This window comes from Conger conger, chromosome 10, assembly GCF_963514075.1.
Source record: "Conger conger chromosome 10, fConCon1.1, whole genome shotgun sequence".
Lineage (NCBI taxonomy): Eukaryota > Metazoa > Chordata > Actinopteri > Anguilliformes > Congridae > Conger > Conger conger.
In genome coordinates this window covers 7,976,044-7,998,027 of record NC_083769.1, presented here as the reverse complement: position 1 = coordinate 7,998,027, position 21,984 = coordinate 7,976,044, and the positions used below count along the sequence as shown (strand labels likewise).

General features: G+C 40.6%; 4 protein-coding genes and 2 non-coding genes across 7 annotated transcripts in view; 4 read left to right on the top strand and 2 right to left on the bottom strand.

The window, feature by feature from the left end:
• Positions 1-2,753: 2,753 nt before the first annotated feature.
• LOC133138937 (protein kish-B) lies at positions 2,754-6,722 on the top strand. The gene is made up of 3 exons (XM_061258092.1): positions 2,754-2,867; positions 4,059-4,190; positions 5,612-6,722. Exons 1-3 carry the CDS (start codon positions 2,858-2,860, stop codon positions 5,692-5,694), a joined length of 225 nt encoding a protein of 74 aa, XP_061114076.1. The 5' UTR covers positions 2,754-2,857; the 3' UTR covers positions 5,695-6,722.
• A 2,202-nt stretch (positions 6,723-8,924) lies between these two features.
• LOC133139762 (small Cajal body-specific RNA 2) lies at positions 8,925-9,222 on the top strand. Its single transcript, XR_009709924.1, has one exon. It is a non-coding gene; the product is annotated as a small Cajal body-specific RNA 2 (non-coding RNA).
• Positions 9,223-9,465: 243 nt separating this feature from the next.
• On the bottom strand, positions 9,466-13,236 carry LOC133138173 (protein CFAP276-like). Its single transcript, XM_061256699.1, has 4 exons — positions 13,108-13,236; positions 12,644-12,759; positions 12,095-12,213; positions 9,466-9,645 (listed from the first exon to the last, which is right to left on the bottom strand). Exons 1-4 carry the CDS (start codon positions 13,219-13,221, stop codon positions 9,575-9,577), a joined length of 420 nt encoding a protein of 139 aa, XP_061112683.1. The 5' UTR covers positions 13,222-13,236; the 3' UTR covers positions 9,466-9,574.
• A 587-nt stretch (positions 13,237-13,823) lies between these two features.
• Positions 13,824-14,121, top strand: LOC133139761 (small Cajal body-specific RNA 2). Its single transcript, XR_009709923.1, has one exon. It is a non-coding gene; the product is annotated as a small Cajal body-specific RNA 2 (non-coding RNA).
• Positions 14,122-14,383: 262 nt separating this feature from the next.
• Positions 14,384-18,773, bottom strand: cfap276 (cilia and flagella associated protein 276). The gene is made up of 5 exons (XM_061256544.1): positions 18,513-18,773; positions 18,136-18,252; positions 17,672-17,787; positions 17,123-17,241; positions 14,384-14,563 (listed from the first exon to the last, which is right to left on the bottom strand). Exons 1-5 carry the CDS (start codon positions 18,588-18,590, stop codon positions 14,493-14,495), a joined length of 501 nt encoding a protein of 166 aa, XP_061112528.1. The 5' UTR covers positions 18,591-18,773; the 3' UTR covers positions 14,384-14,492.
• A 1,574-nt stretch (positions 18,774-20,347) lies between these two features.
• Positions 20,348-21,984, top strand: part of elapor1 (endosome-lysosome associated apoptosis and autophagy regulator 1) — a 39,400-nt gene continuing 37,763 nt past the window's right edge. For both annotated transcript variants that reach the window (XM_061257397.1, XM_061257396.1), the window contains exon 1: positions 20,348-20,563. In XM_061257397.1, coding sequence (XP_061113381.1) covers positions 20,444-20,563 — 120 coding nt within the window. In that variant the 5' untranslated portion in view covers positions 20,348-20,443. The remainder of the gene's footprint in view (positions 20,564-21,984) is intronic.

Below are 21,984 nucleotides of genomic sequence, written 5' to 3'. Positions count from 1 at the left end.
CAGGTTCGAATTAAACACCTTGCTCAACGGTCCGACACCAGTGTCTGGCCTGGAAAGTGAGCATTATAGAAAATGTTCGCATACTGCTTAGCTGGGTTGGTATAGTTTGTATGCTAAGTATGGTTAACCTTATGCATGAACCTGGAAGCAAACACACTTTTAATTAGATTTACGTCATCCATCCATCCATCCATCCATCCATTATCTAACCCGTTTATCCCTGGTCAGGGTCCCAGGGCTTATTCTATCATGCCTGGGGCAAGGGGCAGGAACACACCCTGGAAAGGTCGCCAATCAGCCAGGAATATACCCTGGACAGGTATTCTCATGACCGCCTAAAATTTTACTAATTATGTAGACTATTCAGGGTAGATAATGTCTTATAGAGTGGAGCTAAGATCCATGGGGCTCCACTGTCTCTCACACTGACAGCAATCGACTCCAGTGGGCTATTCTACGTGAGTATGTTGTCATGCAGCAGTTAATACGTATCATCCTACATGCCTTTAGCCAGAGACAATTACAGTAGACAGCATACAGGTACGCTGCATGTGTGTGTTCACATTCATTTGGACTACAATCCGTGAGAGACACTCATTTTTTCTCTCTGGATAGTTCCATTGTTGCCTGACAGGTTCCTGCCCACTGGCTTTCCTCTCATAATTGAATTGGTCCATCAGGTCTTGTCAACAAAGCAGGTGGACCGCATGTTATAACAAGGCTTTTGTCCGGAGGAAGGAATATCCAGGTTCTGTGATCGAAAAACAATGTTATTAGACATCCTTCTGAAATGTCATTACGACATCAAAGATGTTCACGTGCACAATTGAGAGCATCCTGACTCGGAACACCACTGCCTGGTATGGGAGCAGCACCCAGCAGGACCGTAAGGCCCTGCAGAGAGTGGTACGGTCAGCTGAACACATCACGGGGGGTAAACTCCCTCAACTTCAGGACATCTACAGCAGACGGTGCAGGACTTGGGCAAGGAGAATCATAAAGGATCCCAGCCACCCCGATAACGGCCTCTTCTCCCTGTTGCCATCGAGGAGGAAGAGAAGGTACCGCATCCATAAGGTCAATTTATCTGTGAATATGTCTATATATTGGACAGTTTCTTATGAAGTGAAGAGTCAGTGGTCACATTCACAAATAGGTAAATTAAAGTAAAGCAAATGTATCATAGCTGCATCCCTGTGACATTTTAGGTACTTTCATGAAATTACACTACATTACATTAATGGCATTTGGCAGACGCTCTTATCCAGAGCGACGTACAACAAAGTGCATACCCATAACCAGGGATAAGTGCGCTGAAAGACCCTAGAGGGAAGTACAATTTCAACTGTTACCTGCACAACAAAGATAAGGACTAGGGCCTATTACAATTTTTTTATTATTATTATTTTTTTAACAAACAAATAAACAAACAACAAAGCAAAAGTTAACTAGCCAAACACGGCTTACCTAGCCAAACTAAAAATACCGATACACAAGGAAATTGTAGGGGAAAAAACCTATGGCCCCCAATAAATGACTGGGGATGCCCAGTGCCTGCAGATGCTACACAGAAGACTCAAACCCAGCATCCCAGAGACTTTCCCCAGTTGGTGCTCATTCCAGCTCCCAACAACTACACCCTACATTTTCACATGAAAGACCAGGGAAATCAGGGTCGACCACAAGAAAGAACTGATGATTTTCTGTACCCTCCCTCCAACCAAGAGCATGTGCAGTTTTAAGTCAAAACCTAAGCACCTAGCTTTTTTACATGATTGGCATCCACTGATTGGTTTTGATTATATTAAAGGTACAATAGGTAATTTCGGACTTCGAACAGTCAAGAGAGGAATAGCAGCAACAAACACCCTCAAACCACAACACTGTTTATCCCTCCTCCTTCTCTGTGAATGCACTGACGTTGAAACGCCGTTGGCTGTGGCAATTAGAACCAATTTTCAACCAATGAGCTTGAATTATTGTAATTAATGTTTTGGTCTGTCAGCTGTATATTTTGAAACCCAAATTTAAGGACTATAAACACAGGCAACATGTCAGTGAGCCTTTTTCAATGATAGGAAGGGATTTACAATGGTCTTGTAACAATGTTTTAACACAAAAATCTTACCTATTGTACCTTCATCATCTTCATCTTCTAGTTTTCTTTTGAGAAGACCCCTCCCATTGTCATACCTATCTGTTACAATGTGATTTGAAAACATATGCTTTGAAGATTGCAAGAACCAATAAAATACAAAATGTACCAGTGGGGCGACATGGCTCAGGCAGTAAGAGCAGTCGTCTGGCAGTCGGAGGGTTGCCGGCTCGATCCCCCGCCCGGGTCCCTGAGCAAAACACCTAACCCCCAAATGCTCCTGATGAGCTGGTCGGCGCCTTGCATGGCAGTCAATCGCCGTCGGTGTGTGAGTGTGTGTATGAATGGGTGAATGAGAAGCATCAATTGTACAGCGCTTTGGATAAAGGTGCTATATAAATGCCAACCATTTACAAGAGCACTGTTATTTTACTATAATGAGAGAACAGATCCAACTAACATTCACAAAGAAATCATTTAATTTTGACAGAATTTCATGACATGCAACATACTTCAGAAACCTGTGTAACTGGGAAATAGTACAATTGAGATTTTTTTGTTTCATATTGGGTCAGCCTTTCATATTTCTCTGGATTCGATTACTCTTCCCAGAGCGTGCTTGTGCGCATGCACCTTGCTCACATTTTAACCGGTGTTTGATTACTCAGGCCTCCTTGTTTGCTGTCAACGTAGTAGTAGGCGTAAAACGATGAGATAGAACGAATCCTGGTTGCTGAAAGCACAATTTCACCGTCTGTAAACATGACTAACGGTATGTTTTGAACTTGTTTTCAGTAACATCGAGGTAGATAGTTCTTACCTCGATTGGCTTTCTAGCTTGCCTACTAACGTCAAGTTACCTACCACAAGTTCAATTTAACAGAACAGGAAGTAGCTAGTAGCGTTAGCTAGTAGGCGCTGAGTTGGAGAGTTTGAGGACGTGGCTCCATTAGGTAGCTAGGTAGTTGGGGAGCAAGATTGGGGAGCAAGATTTGCCAGGCCGAGAAAATATTACTCAATCACACCGAAAGATTGTAACAATAAACGTGTGAATCCCATACCACCGTTATCGCGTGAATTGATTGCGACGCAAGGAGGAATACCACTGAACTCCATACACTCTATGGGGAATACACGGCTAATTGTGTTGCTCGTTCTCGTGGCGCATAGTCAAATAATGTACAGTGTATTTACCTAGCTAACTAGGGTCCATAGTTTGATGATAGCTCCATATCGCTACACAATGTAAAACAACTGGTTTATGTATCAGTCGCGATGTCAGGTTAAACTAAAGCATGCTAATTGGCGTAGTTATCTCGTCCTAGTACTAGCGAGCCAGGTATCTCTTTTTGTTTTGTGCCGTCTAACACACAACTTTAAAGGAGTAACTTCCCTATTGTGACAGTAACTGCCTTTATGACTAATGTTAATCTTATATGTACTGTAATGGTGCCATGCAAATCTCAAATCGTTGGTAATTTAACAAAATTAAACAGTATGTAGCTAATAATTTTACTGCTCGACCACAAGCTGCGTTTCGACCCCCAGTCGGTTGAAAAACATTGTCACAGCCATGACAAGTGATGACAAGCAAATTTGAAAAGCTATTGGAATTGTTTTTCAACTAATATGTGTCACTCTGGAACTGGCGTCATCTGTACTGTGTATTTTTCTAATTTCCTTTCATTTTCTTTCTTAAAATCTGGTCTTTCAACTGCAATTTCAGAGCTTTATTTATTTTGCTTTCAGTGTTGCTAAAATTATATTATAATATAATATTTTGTTTTAACGGTGCCATTACACAATTAAGGGGCAAATGAGGGACTTTAATGTAAAGGTTTGAGGGCAAGTTCTGTTTGAATTGTTCCACTAGTATGCTACTGCTCTTCCTTGTTTGCAAAGCTCAATTAAATACCCTCCAGCTACTGCAGTGAGTAATTGGATGGATGTGTCTTTTGGGCAGTTTATTCCTTTGATGGCATCCTGGTGTTCGGACTACTCTTCATCTGCACCTGTGCGTACCTCAGGAAGGTACCCCGGCTAAAGAGCTGGCTGCTTTCGGAGAAAAAGGGTGTCTGGGGTGTCTTCTACAAAGGTTTGTAGCAGCCTTTCTACATTTAAAAAACCATGTTAATTGACATATAATGTTGTGAAAAAGTATTTTTCCCTCTTTGGTCTTCCCTTCCTTCAGGTCTTTAGACAAAAATCTACTCTGAGACAAGGGGAACCTGAGTAAACACAAAGCACATTTCTAAAATGATTCTTTCATTTATTTAATGCACAACGTTATCAAAACTCCAATATCGCCCCTGTGTGAAAATGTAATTCATCCATAAACTTAAGTGGTTGCACCACCTTTTGCAGAAATAATTGCAACCTAAGAATTCCTATAATTTGTTTAGTCTTCCAGATCTCAGGAGCTTTAGCCCACTCTTTTTTTTTTAACCAAACTGCTTTAATTCAGACACATTGACAAGGCAGTTGGAATTCCGTTATTGCTTTAATTCAGACAAAATAGCAGTTTTCTTTCATATGAACAGGAGCAGGGATCCATTTTGTAGGCAAGATGTTCCTCCAATTTTCCAGGTCAGGACTAGCATGATTTACCCCCCTCTGGCCTCTCAATAATTCATGCTCAAATATGAGACTGCACAGATATTGGAGCTGCATTGGGTGATTTTGCTTCACAATTTTCAAAAGATTGTTGTGACTGATACTTTTGGTCCTCACAGAGCAGTTTCACTGGAAGCTTCAAAAGTGTCAATGTTTAAAGAAGTTCCAAGTTTTACCTAATGTAGCATGCTGGCTAGCACTACATATACAAACGACAGCGAGCTATTCAACTTGCCGAACGGAATAGTTTTTGTTGCATTTTACTGGAAATAATTCTGCATACAAGTAGGAGGCATGTTGATTTCTAGCTGACAAAACCATTGTTTAGGAAACATCAGCTATTTGGAAGCATATAACAACTGTATTGATGATAAAGATGTTGCTATATTACATTATCTTAAAACTGTTGCTCCTCAACTGTTTTGTATTGGTAGGATTTACAGCTCTTTCCAAACTATTATTTAGCAAAAAGTCCTTTCCTAAGACAGCCTAATCTATCTGGAACGGTCGTGTCATGTGTGAACTGACTCGTATATTATGCTTCGTGTGAACGGGGGAGAACGTTACCCAACCCTGATAATTCAACCTGGTCGTGGCTTCCACGTGTCAAAGGGGTTTAATTCACTTCTGCCTCTGTTTCCATGTGAACACATCAGCAGTGGCGTTTGAGCCAGGGACTCCATTTTGTGTTTGTGACAAACTTTTCTTTGTGTGCGTGATGACTTTACTTAACCAAGACAAGAGTCTAAACAGTCCTGGGGTTTCACCATTGGTGTGCTCGGAGTAAGAAAGTATATCAATTTTTTGTGGCGTTTTTACTGGTCTTCTTTGCAGTCAAGGAAAACTAAAGTTGAAGTCTGCTGTTAAAGGCATAAGGCTGACTATACGCCCCCTTCTTCCCAGGTGCAGTGATTGGGACGAGGCTTCACCTGCCCGTGGCGCTGTCCTGTCTCTCCATGGCGTTCTACGTGCTCTTTATAAAGTGACAGAGGGCGGCCTGCGCTCGTGGGCAACACAGAAGATGCACTCCACACACCCGGCGTCCCAGGGCCCGCATGCAGGATGAAGACTGCCCCCTACTGGCCCAAACGTTCACGGCATTCACCGAGCACAGAGAGACGTGTACCTAATTTAATTGTGAATACTGGAAAACAAAGTGGATTTTTGTGGTCACAGGTGAAGGATGCAAAAGAGACTATGTTCACACCGTAGATTAGTTTTTGTACAATTTCTGTCACCAGTGATGAAAATGTAGAGAAGGCGAGTTGGTCTGACTTTGAAAGGAAAGCCAAAGGTCACAGCACGGTGGGGTTTTAGAATATAATTCTTATCTCTGTACGCAGCAGGCTGGCTGGTTTGGGATCTCAGTAAAATAATGGGAAATGAGGTTCAATAGATCTGCTATATTGGGCCACCTCCCCCACACTTTGGCATCGGAATGCTAAGGGATCATCCAGATCAGTTTTCCTATAGGAACTTTCCTTGCTTTTCTCAAATATGACTCAACATGAGTGCCTTTAGATTGGGACCAATTTAAGAATAGGGTGATTCGTTTTCACATCCTACATTTTAGAAGTATAAGTATAGTTGAAAAGTAAAGTAACAAAACTAATGACAGTAGATTAAGCCCAGAGCGTACTTGTTATTATACAAATGAATTATCTGTTAAAAGATCCTCAGTCTTAATGGTAGCATTGATCTGCAGACTTTATAAACACTTTTTTAAGCTGAGATGATTTCTTGGACACAGAACGTAGTGTATGCGAGCACAAATGTAATTGTGCAAAATGTGTTGCCGCCAATTTTAAGCAAAAAAGCACACCATTTAGGAATAATTGTGGGCAATGTGTCCTCTTCAGTCCAGATATTCCTTTACATTTTAGGCTTTATGGCTGTATCCTAGGATTATATTTGAAGTAAATTATGAAATCGGTTTATGGGCCTCATTTAATTTCCTCATAATGTATGGTTTTGAGAGTCCTCACATAATTGCAAATAAATAAGTAATGCCCTGTCTCGTCCCACAGCTGCTTCTGGTAAACAGAATTACTTCACTTTAGGTCTGCTATGGTCTTGAAAAATAATATAAAGGAAAACAACGGCTAAATGGCCACCCTTTATATGAAAGGTAAATGGTTAAAGCGCTGTACAATTGAAGCTTCTCATTCACCCATGCACACACTCGCACATCAACAGCGGTTGGCTGGCGAAGGCACCAATCACTCACCTGGTTATGAACAAAATACTTACTTTACCGGAGTGAAATTTGTATATTTTTGTTGCTAACCGCATGAACACGGGTGTGGTTAAAATGTGTCAATTTATTTGCTGTTAACTGGCAAGTGCAATCATGCTTGTCCCTATAGTGTGAACAGAGTGTAGAAACCGTCACAGCTGCACAGTACCGCTTTTGGGGAATATTACAGGGGTCTTTGTTTTTCACTTTCCCTCTGATAAGTTGACCTGAATTCAGTCATATTATATGCTCATACACTGTCATAGTGGAAAGGTCTGTGGGTGATTATTTCAGTTCAGTGTTAAGTTGGTTTGGAGCAGTTGCTGTTTGTTTCTAGCTCCCCTTTGTAAAGGAAAGGCGGTTCTTTCCGTTACAATGGGGAGCGACGGATCTTTTAATCACGCGGATCGGCGTGTGATTAAGTCACAGTGTAGAAACAATGGGAGCTCCATAGGTGGTGAATGGGCCATCTGAAAGATTCTTTCACCTCTTGGTCTGTGGAGGTTTCTGGAATGGGAGCCATCGATGGCTCGTCTGACTTGCAAATGAACTAAACAAACTAGTCGTTCCACCGGAACCAAACTGTTCCTTATTCAAAGGGATACCTTTAAAACAACGTGGGCATGTAGGTGATACTTAAATTCTAATGGCGGTGGCATATGCAATGCCCTGTAAGTGTACAGTGGAAGATATTTATTTAAAAAATCTACTTATGCTGTACTTTTGCATGTATTGAAATGTGGATGTTATTAGTTACCTAGCTGTCTGGAAATTAAGGCTTGACTTAAGTGTGATCATTCCAGTTTTCATAATGAAACTCACAAAGTCAACGGATAATCCACGTCCCTGAATCTTGTTTGTGTCCTCACCTTTCTTCACAGGCTTGGTCTACATTGTTGGTTTTTGTGTTTTAGTCTCTGTTATGAAATAAACAAAATATATTCCATATATTTTATGTGATGCTAAAATAAGGACAGTTCCTAACTGCTAAAGAAATTTGAAAAAATATGTAACCATTATTTAGCCAGGAAAGAAACGAATTGAGAATTTTTTTTTCAAAAAAAATCAATTTTACTTGGTTACCCATTTACAACTGTATCTGTAGTCTGATGACTAAAGCCATCTCAAATTTGGGGTGGGCTAAAGAAAGCAGTAGTACTTTGCAAAATCCGTTATCTTGTAAGAATGTTTTATTCCACTCTACTTTCATGTTTATGTGGCTCATACCCTTGGTTACAAGATAATAATTCATGCAAACTATACACAACCCCGGACCAGTCTCCAGATACACACAAAAGTATTAACGGGAGCATTGACTACATTTGGTTTGTTAACGGTTTAGGTGAAGTTTTGACTGAGGAACCCAGGTCACCAAACTGGGTATTTCACAACTGCTGACGTACGGGGGACATCCAGCATATTTCTCTTTTCATAATATTGTGACCAGCATTGAGAAGACACCGCGTTAGACAGGTGTGTGTAACTTTATGTTCAAACTTTTGAAACGCCAGTGTAAAACATTTTCCCGCGCGTGACCTCGGAATGCGCTCGACCAGCTGGGCTCTGCAGAATAAGTTGCCTAAACTAGTTAGGTCTTCGAATTTTTTACTGTACTTTCACAACGCAATCTAACACTTAAACTATTTGAAAAAGACTTTGTTAAAGACACTTTTTATACCCAATTGTTTGGTAGCACGTGAAATGCGTTTTATTTACAATAAATATAGTAAGTCTTGCAAGATGATTTATCCACGGTACTTGTATCAGAGACGACTGCATATTTGTACTATTCTTTGCCTTCTTTGCTTGTACTTCCTCTTGCACCCACAAGAGGGTGGAGTCAAATAATTAGTAAGCTTTTCTGCTCCCAGAATGCCTTGCGAAACAGTATAAGGTCAAACCGCCTGCGCGGTACATGCAGATGTATGCTTGTTTGAAAGGGGAGACAAGTGTGTTGGGTGAGTGTGTGAATGAATGAAAAAGTATGTGAGTGTGATCGTGTGTGAATGTGGTTTATTGTGTGAATGGGTTAGGGAAAAAAAAAAACTACACCGTGATCTTATTTGATCAGATTGGAGACTGGCCTTGCTCCAATTTTGAAATGATATAACCCGACATGCGAGCCTATTAGGCGATGTGCATGAAGCATTTCGTTAACTCAAGGCCGCCACAAAAGCTTGTGGTCTAGAGATGATGAATTGATCAGATATACTAGTACCGGTAAGTCCCTTCTGGGTCTGTTTTCCGGTCGATGAGTATAGAGGCGATACTGATCTATGACCATGCTTTTGTGCGTTGAACTGGAGAAGCTACTGTGAAGATACCAACGTCTGTCTTTGGACGTCTACGTGGTTGGCTTGCCATGTGTTTGCGCTTAAAATGCAAAACGGAAAGGTTTGTGTTTTAGTCGCAAATGTACAATATTTTAAACTTTTGTAATTGCATTGTAACCTGATCATCAAACTAGTAACATGATGATTAAAATTATTACGGTGTGAAATAAACTTTTGAACAAGAAATAAACTTTTGAACAAACACAAGTGCTCGCTTACAAGCATTTATTGTAACTAATATTCAGAAGCATGATCGTACACGGTCGACAAACTGATTCTGGCTTTTGAAAGCCACAATTATGTTGAGTAGAAGCCGCCGTCGTGTTTCCTGGAGTAGCCCCTGTTGGTGGAGGCGTTGTGGTGAGACTCTGGAATGACAACCGGTTGTCTGTTAACGAGCGTCCACTCGAGCAACGGTTAAATCAACCAACAAAGTACTCCGGATGAATTCTGAACCGGTCCGAAGTTTGCTAAATACCTGGCTAGGCTGATCTGCACAAAGTGTACACCGTTGGACTCATCTGGTGTTTGTGTCGGTGGAATTTTCCATTATTTTTCTTGCCGTTTTATATCTGTCGTAACCAGGTAAAATGAACACCTGGCCATGCATGCTAATTTAGTTCATGTTTCTCATTTGAAGGTTCATTGTGTGCTATACTGATCCTATTGTTCACAGTGCAGATTTTAAACTTCTCGCCTTCTGCCATCTTCCTGGGGGGTACTGCTGTCTGTCAGTTTTTGTTCCAAGCACAATTGTAAACTCTCTTAATTTCTTAGTTGGGTGTTTGTAAGGTGTTATGCAAGCCATGGATATAAATATTTTATTCACAGTGCTATAGTGCAAGCCACTGCATAAAAAGTAGCCCTCAAACATAAACTCATATGCAGGTTTGGCCCCTTATCAATTCCAAATTATTTTTTGTTGAGTGGCCACCTGTCCATGCCTTCAATTACAAGCCTTTGGATTCACCTCTAATTTGATCAGTTAAATAATTGTGTAACTTTGTATCCCAGATTGTGCTATATTGCAATATAAACATAGGGCTTCTAGGCTTCATGACATGTGTTTTTGGCAATGTGACGTAAGAGGGTAAATTATCCCACTAAACAAAAGCATTTTCATTAATAGCGATTAACATTGTTAAAATTCTGGTTCTGCTATTGGAGCAATGGGAATTAGCTTGAATGAACCAGCATATACAGTGGTTTCCTCAGACAGATGTTGGCTCCTGATCTAAAATCCGTTGTACATTTGAAATGTTGCATTGGAGTGGTGAAAGGGTTCTGCCTTTTCATGGTTTTGTGTGATCTCAGTTGTTGACCTTTCATACAAGGAGCAAAGACCATGAACCGTCTTGCATTGTTTCAAATAAAGGGGGCATTGCACCAATGGGGATTAGTTATAAATCACAGATTTAGCTCTAACTTTGCACGTTACTTGGAGTGGGACACCTCCTGAGGGACAATGTTTAGCCTATTAAAGCAAGGTGTCGGCCTGATTGTGCCAACAAACTGCGATTGTGTCCATAGATTTGGTGAAGATTAGAATTTAACTGAGACTATCAAAGTTTGTTAATTTAGTTTAATTGCCAGTCAGTTCATTGAGGCCCTTTTCTACTTGTTTGTAGCAGTTGTTCTCAGCCCTGGTATTGGAGTATCCCTGAATATGCAGTTTTTGCCTTTATTTTTTCACCTAAACTGCAATTCCAGGACTAAGTGTTGACCAACCTAATTAGCTTATTGATTCACATAATTTGATGAGTTTAATAATCCTTCTCAACATGAAAAGCACCTATGGACAGTTTGTTGAAATTCTGGGATTGTGACTGGTTGGAACAAAAACCTGCATAGACAGCAGGTCCCCAGGACCACATTTGTGAACCCACTAATTCAGAATTATCGGTTTCTGGATTTCAGACTGCGTTTACTTACTCACTTAACCCAATAATTTACATGATCTGTCATTTATACCCACATTCCCTAATGTAAACAGCAGCTGATAAATGTTCTCGTTGGATAGCATTTCATTGTGGTCTAATTCATGAGTGAATCGGTCATGGTGCATATGGCTAATTAGCTGAATGAGTCTGGGTAACTGGTGGCTGCAAAGTCCTGCATACACACGGCCCTCCAGGACTGGAGTTGCCCATCCCTGCTATAATCCTGCATACACACTGACTGGAGTTGCCGATCCCTGCTATAATCCTGCATACACACCGGCCCTCCAGGACTGGAGTTGCCCATCCCTGCTATAATCCTGCATACACTGACTGGAGTTGCCCATCCCTGCTATAATCCTGCATACACTGACTGGAGTTGCCCATCCCTGCTATAATCCTGCATACACTGACTGGAGTTGCCCATCCCTGCTATAATCCTGCATACACACTAAAATAATTGATTGATGGTCTTCAGTGATATAATATATAGGCTTAACAAATCAGGCCATTCATTCAATCTTGTTATGGTAAACCCTAGAACTGTGATTTTAGACTTGTTCTTACAGACTCCTTTATAAAACATTATGGAAGAATGTTGTTTCTGTGAAGTGGTATGGTCTTAAAACAAGTAAGTATGTGTCTGAAATGCCCCCATATACCTGTAGTGTACAGCTACTCATTACCAGGGATCATCAAGTCTGGACCGGGTTTTCCTTTCTCCTGGGTTATTAACTGAACAATGAGTTGGCCAGACTGCCTTCACTCCTGACCCGTATGTAAAGGAATGGTGAAAAACCAGCATCCCCGCCCTTACATTTTCTTACACTTGTTAATGTGCCTTAAAGGTGTGGGGAAAAAAAAGAAAAAAGTTTCTTGCCTATTGCGCATTCGATGCTATGAATGGATGACTTCTGGGAGCTGGACGAAACTTTCATCCGTTCTCTGTCACCATCATCTTCAGGAGGTTCTGCTCTCACCCGGTTCTTCAGAATTCTCCTGGAATGTTCAGCGTTTCGTTCAGTTATAAAGGAGTGTTAGAAAAAGAGCTTGTTAATTTGTGAAATATTTTCAAAACCCTACAAAAATGTGCAAATGCAAATATCGTCATGGTTTCTTGGACCAATTAAGTCGAACACTGGTTAAAGAAGTACTTTGCTAATGTTGTCAGTCACAATTTTATTAATGTAGCCTAATGCTTCATCAGCGCATTGTGATAGATGTTATGGTCTCAAGCATAGATGCCTTTACTTCTTGGCTGCTTGAAGACAAACCACAGTGGCCTTTATTGTGTTATCTGTGATCGTGTTTGAAGGGCAATCATTAAACTGTTTTCAGGTACTGTCAAATCAATTACAGATTCATGCTAGCCAACACACAACCTCTTAAAGTCAAGTGAGATCTTTCACTCTGCTTCATGAATGCTCACCCATGGTCCTCAGTAAGAGTCTCCCTCTGGTATAGGGTCTGTTTTTTGTTCTTCAAGAACTCTACGTGTTGGTCGTACATGGCTTTGAGGTGTAAATCCAAACTGTCCCTTGGAGCCTGAATACAAATATTTCAAGGTTTATACAATAATTTGTGAGAAAATTATTGTACAATTATTGTAACAGTACCAAACCTAGACCCAGATCTAATTATTTCAAATATGTTGACCCTTATAATGACCAGAATAATTTGTTCATAGTCCTGTCCCTTTTAAAAGGAATATAGAACATAAAAAATGTTGTGCAGTTTTTCCACTGCATGTTTTTACAAGTAGAGTAACTTTTCCTTAAAGGGTTTTCACATTTTAAATGCATCGAGAGAGTTAAACCTTATCAAACATGTAGGTTATTTTACAGTCCGATGTATTATTCCATAAGCAACAGGTGTTGGCTACTAGACTCCCACCTCCTCATCGTAGTACAGTACGTTGCGTCTCAAGCTGTTCAGAGTAGCGCTGTCATTTAGGCGACTCCAAGGCTGGTCATTTTGGGCCAAATGAGCTGGCTTGGTGTACAGCATCTTCTGTAATGTTGAGAGATATTACGGGGGACATCCAGCATATTTCTCTTTTCATAATATTGTGACCAGCATTGAGAAGACACCGCGTTAGACAGGTGTGTGTAACTTTATGTTCAAACTTTTGAAACGCCAGTGTAAAACATTTTCCCGCGCGTGACCTCGGAATGCGCTCGACCAGCTGGGCTCTGCAGAATAAGTTGCCTAAACTAGTTAGGTCTTCGAATTTTTTACTGTACTTTCACAACGCAATCTAACACTTAAACTATTTGAAAAAGACTTTGTTAAAGACACTTTTTATACCCAATTGTTTGGTAGCACGTGAAATGCGTTTTATTTACAATAAATATAGTAAGTCTTGCAAGATGATTTATCCACGGTACTTGTATCAGAGACGACTGCATATTTGTACTATTCTTTGCCTTCTTTGCTTGTACTTCCTCTTGCACCCACAAGAGGGTGGAGTCAAATAATTAGTAAGCTTTTCTGCTCCCAGAATGCCTTGCGAAACAGTATAAGGTCAAACCGCCTGCGCGGTACATGCAGATGTATGCTTGTTTGAAAGGGGAGACAAGTATGTTGGGTGAGTGTGTGAATGAATGAAAAAGTATGTGAGTGTGATCGTGTGTGAATGTGGTTTATTGTGTGAATGGGTTAGGGAAAAAAAAAAACTACACCGTGATCTTATTTGATCAGATTGGAGACTGGCCTTGCTCCAATTTTGAAATGATATAACCCGACATGCGAGCCTATTAGGCGATGTGCATGAAGCATTTCGTTAACTCAAGGCCGCCACAAAAGCTTGTGGTCTAGAGATGATGAATTGATCAGATATACTAGTACCGGTAAGTCCCTTCTGGGTCTGTTTTCCGGTCGATGAGTATAGAGGCGATACTGATCTATGACCATGCTTTTGTGCGTTGAACTGGAGAAGCTACTGTGAAGATACCAACGTCTGTCTTTGGACGTCTACGTGGTTGGCTTGCCATGTGTTTGCGCTTAAAATGCAAAACGGAAAGGTTTGTGTTTTAGTCGCAAATGTACAATATTTTAAACTTTTGTAATTGCATTGTAACCTGATCATCAAACTAGTAACATGATGATTAAAATTATTACGGTGTGAAATAAACTTTTGAACAAGAAATAAACTTTTGAACAAGAAATAAACTTTTGAACAAACACAAGTGCTCGCTTACAAGCATTTATTGTAACTAATATTCAGAAGCATGATCGTACACGGTCGACAAACTGATTCTGGCTTTTGAAAGCCACAATTATGTTGAGTAGAAGCCGCCGTCGTGTTTCCTGGAGTAGCCCCTGTTGGTGGAGGCGTTGTGGTGAGACTCTGGAATGACAACCGGTTGTCTGTTAACGAGCGTCCACTCGAGCAACGGTTAAATCAACCAACAAAGTACTCCGGATGAATTCTGAACCGGTCCGAAGTTTGCTAAATACCTGGCTAGGCTGATCTGCACAAAGTGTACACCGTTGGACTCATCTGGTGTTTGTGTCGGTGGAATTTTCCATTATTTTTCTTGCCGTTTTATATCTGTCGTAACCAGGTAAAATGAACACCTGGCCATGCATGCTAATTTAGTTCATGTTTCTCATTTGAAGGTTCATTGTGTGCTATACTGATCCTATTGTTCACAGTGCAGATTTTAAACTTCTCGCCTTCTGCCATCTTCCTGGGGGGTACTGCTGTCTGTCAGTTTTTGTTCCAAGCACAATTGTAAACTCTTAATTTCTTAGTTGGGTGTTTGTAAGGTGTTATGCAAGCCATGGATATAAATATTTTATTCACAGTGCTATAGTGCAAGCCACTGCATAAAAAGTAGCCCTCAAACATAAACTCATATGCAGGTTTGGCCCCTTATCAATTCCAAATTATTTTTTGTTGAGTGGCCACCTGTCCATGCCTTCAATTACAAGCCTTTGGATTCACCTCTAATTTGATCAGTTAAATAATTGTGTAACTTTGTATCCCAGATTGTGCTATATTGCAATATAAACATAGGGCTTCTAGGCTTCATGACATGTGTTTTTGGCAATGTGACGTAAGAGGGTAAATTATCCCACTAAACAAAAGCATTTTCATTAATAGCAATTAACATTGTTAAAATTCTGGTTCTGCTATTGGAGCAATGGGAATTAGCTTGAATGAACCAGCATATACAGTGGTTTCCTCAGACAGATGTTGGCTCCTGATCTAAAATCCGTTGTACATTTGAAATGTTGCATTGGAGTGGTGAAAGGGTTCTGCCTTTTCATGGTTTTGTGTGATCTCAGTTGTTGACCTTTCATACAAGGAGCAAAGACCATGAACCGTCTTGCATTGTTTCAAATAAAGGGGGCATTGCACCAATGGGGATTAGTTATAAATCACAGATTTAGCTCTAACTTTGCACGTTACTTGGAGTGGGACACCTCCTGAGGGACAATGTTTAGCCTATTAAAGCAAGGTGTCGGCCTGATTGTGCCAACAAACTGCGATTGTGTCCATAGATTTGGTGAAGATTAGAATTTAACTGAGACTATCAAAGTTTGTTAATTTAGTTTAATTGCCAGTCAGCTCATTGAGGCCCTTTTCTACTTGTTTGTAGCAGTTGTTCTCAGCCCTGGTATTGGAGTATCCCTGAATATGCAGTTTTTGCCTTTATTTTTTCACCTAAACTGCAATTCCAGGACTAAGTGTTGACCAACCTAATTAGCTTATTGATTCACATAATTTGATGAGTTTAATAATCCTTCTTAACATGAAAAGCACCTATGGACAGTTTGTTGAAATTCTGGGATTGTGACTGGTTGGAACAAAAACCTGCATAGACAGCAGGTCCCCAGGACCACATTTGTGAACCCACTAATTCAGAATTATCGGTTTCTGGATTTCAGACTGCGTTTACTTACTCACTTAACCCAATAATTTACATGATCTGTCATTTATACCCACATTCCCTAATGTAAACAGCAGCTGATAAATGTTCTCGTTGGATAGCATTTCATTGTGGTCTAATTCATGAGTGAATCGGTCATGGTGCATATGGCTAATTAGCTGAATGAGTCTGGGTAACTGGTGGCTGCAAAGTCCTGCATACACACGGCCCTCCAGGACTGGAGTTGCCCATCCCTGCTATAATCCTGCATACACACGGCCCTCCAGGACTGGAGTTGCCCATCCCTGCTATAATCCTGCATACACACCGGCCCTCCAGGACTGGAGTTGCCCATCCCTGCTATAATCCTGCATACACACTGACTGGAGTTGCCGATCCCTGCTATAATCCTGCATACACACGGCCCTCCAGGACTGGAGTTGCCGATCCCTGCTATAATCCTGCATACACACGGCCCTCCAGGACTGGAGTTGCCCATCCCTGCTATAATCCTGCATACACTGACTGGAGTTGCCCATCCCTGCTATAATCCTGCATACACTGACTGGAGTTGCCCATCCCTGCTATAATCCTGCATACACACTAAAATAATTGATTGATGGTCTTCAGTGATATAATATATAGGCTTAACAAATCAGGCCATTCATTCAATCTTGTTATGGTAAACCCTAGAACTGTGATTTTAGACTTGTTCTTACAGACTCCTTTATAAAACATTATGGAAGAATGTTGTTTCTGTGAAGTGGTATGGTCTTAAAACAAGTAAGTATGTGTCTGAAATGCCCCCATATACCTGTAGTGTACAGCTACTCATTACCAGGGATCATCAAGTCTGGACCGGGTTTTCCTTTCTCCTGGGTTATTAACTGAACAATGAGTTGGCCAGACTGCCTTCACTCCTGACCCGTATGTAAAGGAATGGTGAAAAACCAGCATCCCCGCCTTACATTTTCTTACACTTGTTAATGTGCCTTAAAGGTGTGGGGAAAAAAAAGAAAAAAGTTTCTTGCCTATTGCGCATTCGATGCTATGAATGGATGACTTCTGGGAGCTGGACGAAACTTTCATCCGTTCTCTGTCACCATCATCTTCAGGAGGTTCTGCTCTCACCCGGTTCTTCAGAATTCTCCTGGAATGTTCAGCGTTTCGTTCAGTTATAAAAGAGTGTTAGAAAAAGAGCTTGTTAATTTGTGAAATATTTTCAAAACCCTACAAAAATGTGCAAATGCAAATATCGTCATGGTTTCTTGGACCAATTAAGTCGAACACTGGTTAAAGAAGTACTTTGCTAATGTTGTCAGTCACAATTTTATTAATGTAGCCTAATGCTTCATCAGCGCATTGTGATAGATGTTATGGTCTCAAGCATAGATGCCTTTACTTCTTGGCTGCTTGAAGACAAACCACAGTGGCCTTTATTGTGTTATCTGTGATCGTGTTTGAAGGGCAATCATTAAACTGTTTTCAGGTACTGTCAAATCAATTACAGATTCATGCTAGCCAACACACAACCTCTTAAAGTCAAGTGAGATCTTTCACTCTGCTTCATGAATGCTCACCCATGGTCCTCAGTAAGAGTCTCCCTCTGGTATAGGGTCTGTTTTTTGTTCTTCAAGAACTCTACGTGTTGGTCGTACATGGCTTTGAGGTGTAAATCCAAACTGTCCCTTGGAGCCTGAATACAAATATTTCAAGGTTTATACAATAATTTGTGAGAAAATTATTGTACAATTATTGTAACAGTACCAAACCTAGACCCAGATCTAATTATTTCAAATATGTTGACCCTTATAATGACCAGAATAATTTGTTCATAGTCCTGTCCCTTTTAAAAGGAATATAGAACATAAAAAATGTTGTGCAGTTTTTCCACTGCATGTTTTTACAAGTAGAGTAACTTTTCCTTAAAGGGTTTTCACATTTTAAATGCATCGAGAGAGTTAAACCATATCAAACATGTAGGTTATTTTACAGTCCGATGTATTATTCCATAAGCAACAGGTGTTGGCTACTAGACTCCCACCTCCTCATCGTAGTACAGTACGTTGCGTCTCAAGCTGTTCAGAGTAGCGCTGTCATTTAGGCGACTCCAAGGCTGGTCATTTTGGGCCAAATGAGCTGGCTTGGTGTACAGCATCTTCTGTAATGTTGAGAGATATTTAGCAGGGCCTACAACGGGCTAGCCTACAGGGTACACGTATGCTAATATCGGAATACTTCACGTTTGATTACTGAAAACATCGTGATATCTTCATCATTCCAATAGTAATTATTTCTGTGCAATTAGCCTAACTTACTAGTCACATCACGTACTGTACGTACGGAGTCTGATGTGATACCATCTCGCCGCTATGCAAAGTGAGTAACGTTAACTTGACTGAATAACTTCACTCGGCTTACCTTATGCTTCTTTTCGCCTGTAAATGTGGCGTCATTTTCGAATCTCGGAAATGGGAATGGATCTCTTTGGAAAGGCATTTCTGAAACGTTAAATTAGCATAAGCTAAGTGAGATCACCTTCGCTGTTCTTTCTCGCGACTGCCACAATGTTTACTGTCCCAACAACGGTTGCTAGGGGACTCTGTTGTAGGCTAGGTGGCGAATCCTAAAGTGTCTCCATCGCAGTGCGCGGTTCCCAACTTTTTGAAGTTTTACCAAGCCATAAGTAGCTTGCAGTTGTTCATTCGAGGCACATACACTCACCGACCACTTTATTCGGAATATATTTCATTACACCGACTTATTAATGATTGTTGGTGGCAGAGTATCTCAGAAATGGCTGTTCTCCTGGTTCTGCAGACAGAAATGCCCTGTTAATGAGAGAGGTCAGAGGAGACAGGCTGGACTGGCCAGACTGGTCCAAGCTGACAGGAAGGTGACAGTGACACAAATAACCACACATTACAACAGTGGTATGCAGAAGAGCATCTATGAACATACAACGCATCATAACACTAAGTTGATAAAAAAGAAGTTGAATAAATACCTAATAAAGTGAGTGTATATAGGCATCTCAGGCCTCAAGAGTATTTAAATGTCATATGTAACCTACTGTGTTTGAGTTTTTCCTCAATTTTAAGTTAATGTGTAAAAATAAAGACATTTTTTAAAAACCATTTGCACATTTTGTTTGTTTTCCACATATATTTCAGTCCTATTTGACACTTTTCCAAAAAAGTTCACACGATTTTAAATGTTCTTCTCTCGGCACAATTTTCTAAACATAAATATTTTGTGTTCACATGAAAATGCTGCCATTAAAAATTATAAACTTCACATCAATTGTACACACCCACTCTTCACGGTTAACAAACAGAGCTTAAACACAAATAAGGTGAGCTCTCCTGTGTTGGAGGACAATGGTGTTTATGTTTGTTGCAAGAGCCAGCGGGACAACGAGTGTGGGAGTAAGAAGGTGATGAAGAGCTGGAGGAAGAACAGGAGGATGAGGAGGAGGAGGAGGAAGAAGATTAGGAGGAACAAGAATGGAAAATATCTCAATCAAGATCTGAGTGACTTTGGTTGACTATGTGGCACACTGGGGTCAGTACCACTGGGGGCTACGTTTGTGCTCAATTTTCAAAACCTTAGACCCGACACTCAAAACGTTCAGCACGTAACACAGCCAGACCTATGTTCACCTTGGGTTGTGCACTCATCTCTGTGAAGAAATCTTGCACTTCAGAATCAAATAACTCATTAATCATGAAATACTGTTGGAACATTAGTTTTGATCACCCATACAAAAGTGGGTGTTTAGTTGTTTTTACAATCCTTTAACATTGCAGTAAATAATATTTGTGGTTTCAATATGGTTCTTTTTTTGTGATTCTAAATAAAGGGTATAGTACAGACAGTAGAAGGGAGTGGAACGATTGAATAAAATCTGAACTGTCTTTAAAAAATACAACATACGTTTTTTTGATTCTTAGCAACCTATAATTCTAGCTGTGGAAAGAAAAATCCTCAACTGCAGTGTTGTGAGATTAGCAAAAGTGATTTGGTTCACAGTAGAAATTATCTTTGGTTTGTGCATTTTGAATAGCCGTTTTTAGTTTTGTGTTTAGCGTTGAAAAATGACCTCAAGGTTCTGAAATGTTTGCCGAGTGATAAACTGTGAAGTGTGGTTTCGGCGCACCTGTTGAATTCGGTATTTTCCGTTTCCGGCGAGTACTGCCGAAAAAACACAACAGCGGGAAATTACAACAGGCACGTCAAATCCAAGATAAGTCGTGGAAGTCGCTAGACGAAGAGCGACATCTCTCCGCCAGTGTGCATTGCCTTCGCAGCCGGTCCTATTTTCAGTCAACTTTTTTCTCACCAAAGAAGCAATGCCGACCAGAGGCCCACATCAAACAAAATCTGACCGTTTTCTTGTGCTTTGTCACCTTGTTTGGTTCCTTCTTTTTTGTCCTGAAACAGAAACGAGGGATTTGCCAATGTGCAAAGAGGTAAGGTGCCTTTCTTGCATTGACACAAGGTGTAGCCATCAAGTTCAGGGCGACTGAAGTTTCAAGATTTTATAAGCGATATCGTAATTTATTTTAAATGTATAGCAATATAAACTATAAGCACGACGGACACAAGAATCATGCAGAAGCAAAACGGAATTGTATTATGTATGGTTGATGCCGGTTTTAATAGAACACCTGTGTGGTAGAATGCCCGCAGACGGGGCGAATGGAACATATGGTACTGCACGTATGACGAATAACACAGAACATCGAAAGGTTTGCCAATTTAAGTTTATCGTGTTTAATGTGAGACTATTTACGTACGCTATACCAATATTAATATCCTGTATTTTAACAGAAAACAGACGATTACTTTCTTTTTACGCATTGCATAGCTATTGAAACATGCATTATGACGTTATCAATTTTCTAGTTTTGATGCTGTTTGTACATCACTTTTTTTATAACGGAAAAGTATTATCTATATTACCGAGTAGCCAAAATGCGAAGTTTCTTGAGAAAACCGTTTCATCCCGTTTTAAATTTAAATATCCTATACTTTTACTCGCTAAAGAATACAGTTTAGGTCAACGAGTTATTGCAACAAGCCGATAAGATGGACAGGAGACAGTTTGATAAATAGGTAAGTAGATGCTTTAGTCATTTAATGTATGGAGAAGTTAGACTTGCAAAAACAGTACAGTGGAGAAGCAATAGACATTACATACAAATAATGCACAAGAGGAATCTTAAACAAAGGACAAACAGTCGCCTAAAAAAACCGTCGTATGCACTAGTTTTAAATGGCATTTGCCTTTCAATGTCAATTTGAAATGTAGTGGGAATCCGTCGGATCTGTTTGAAGTTGGATGGAAAAGTCTGTTTTTCCACTTCGTTGAGATCTGTTTTTGTGCCGCGTGTGAAGAGGTGGACTTCAATATTCCCGAGAAATGCTTAAAGCTGACGGCAACATACGAGGTGAACACGGGCCCATAATTGTGCCCCTGACACAGTTTAGGGCTGGTGTGTGCGCTGCGTGCTGTACGCGAGTGTGTGTGACAGTAGTACTCAGGAGTGTGTTGAGCAGGCTGAACGCTTGTGCCTCAGTGTTCACTTTCCGCATTAGCCACTGTTTCACATTGACTGTTTTCCCCTGCGTTGTAAAAGTAGGCATGCGGTCTCAGACTTGTATTTGCTGTCTGCCAGGAGGGTGATTCATCACTAGCTAACCTTCAAACCTGCTCAGGTAGTCAGATCTGCTTAGCATAACAGCTGGTCCCTGGGTGCTGCATCTGCCCCGGTTTTGCACATTTGTAAATGGAGCTGCCCTTTGCGTTATTCATTTTTAAGGAGAGAAGACAGTCCACTCTCCTTTCATATTTCTTTGCCTTATTCAGAAGGGGTAGGCAGAGAGTGTC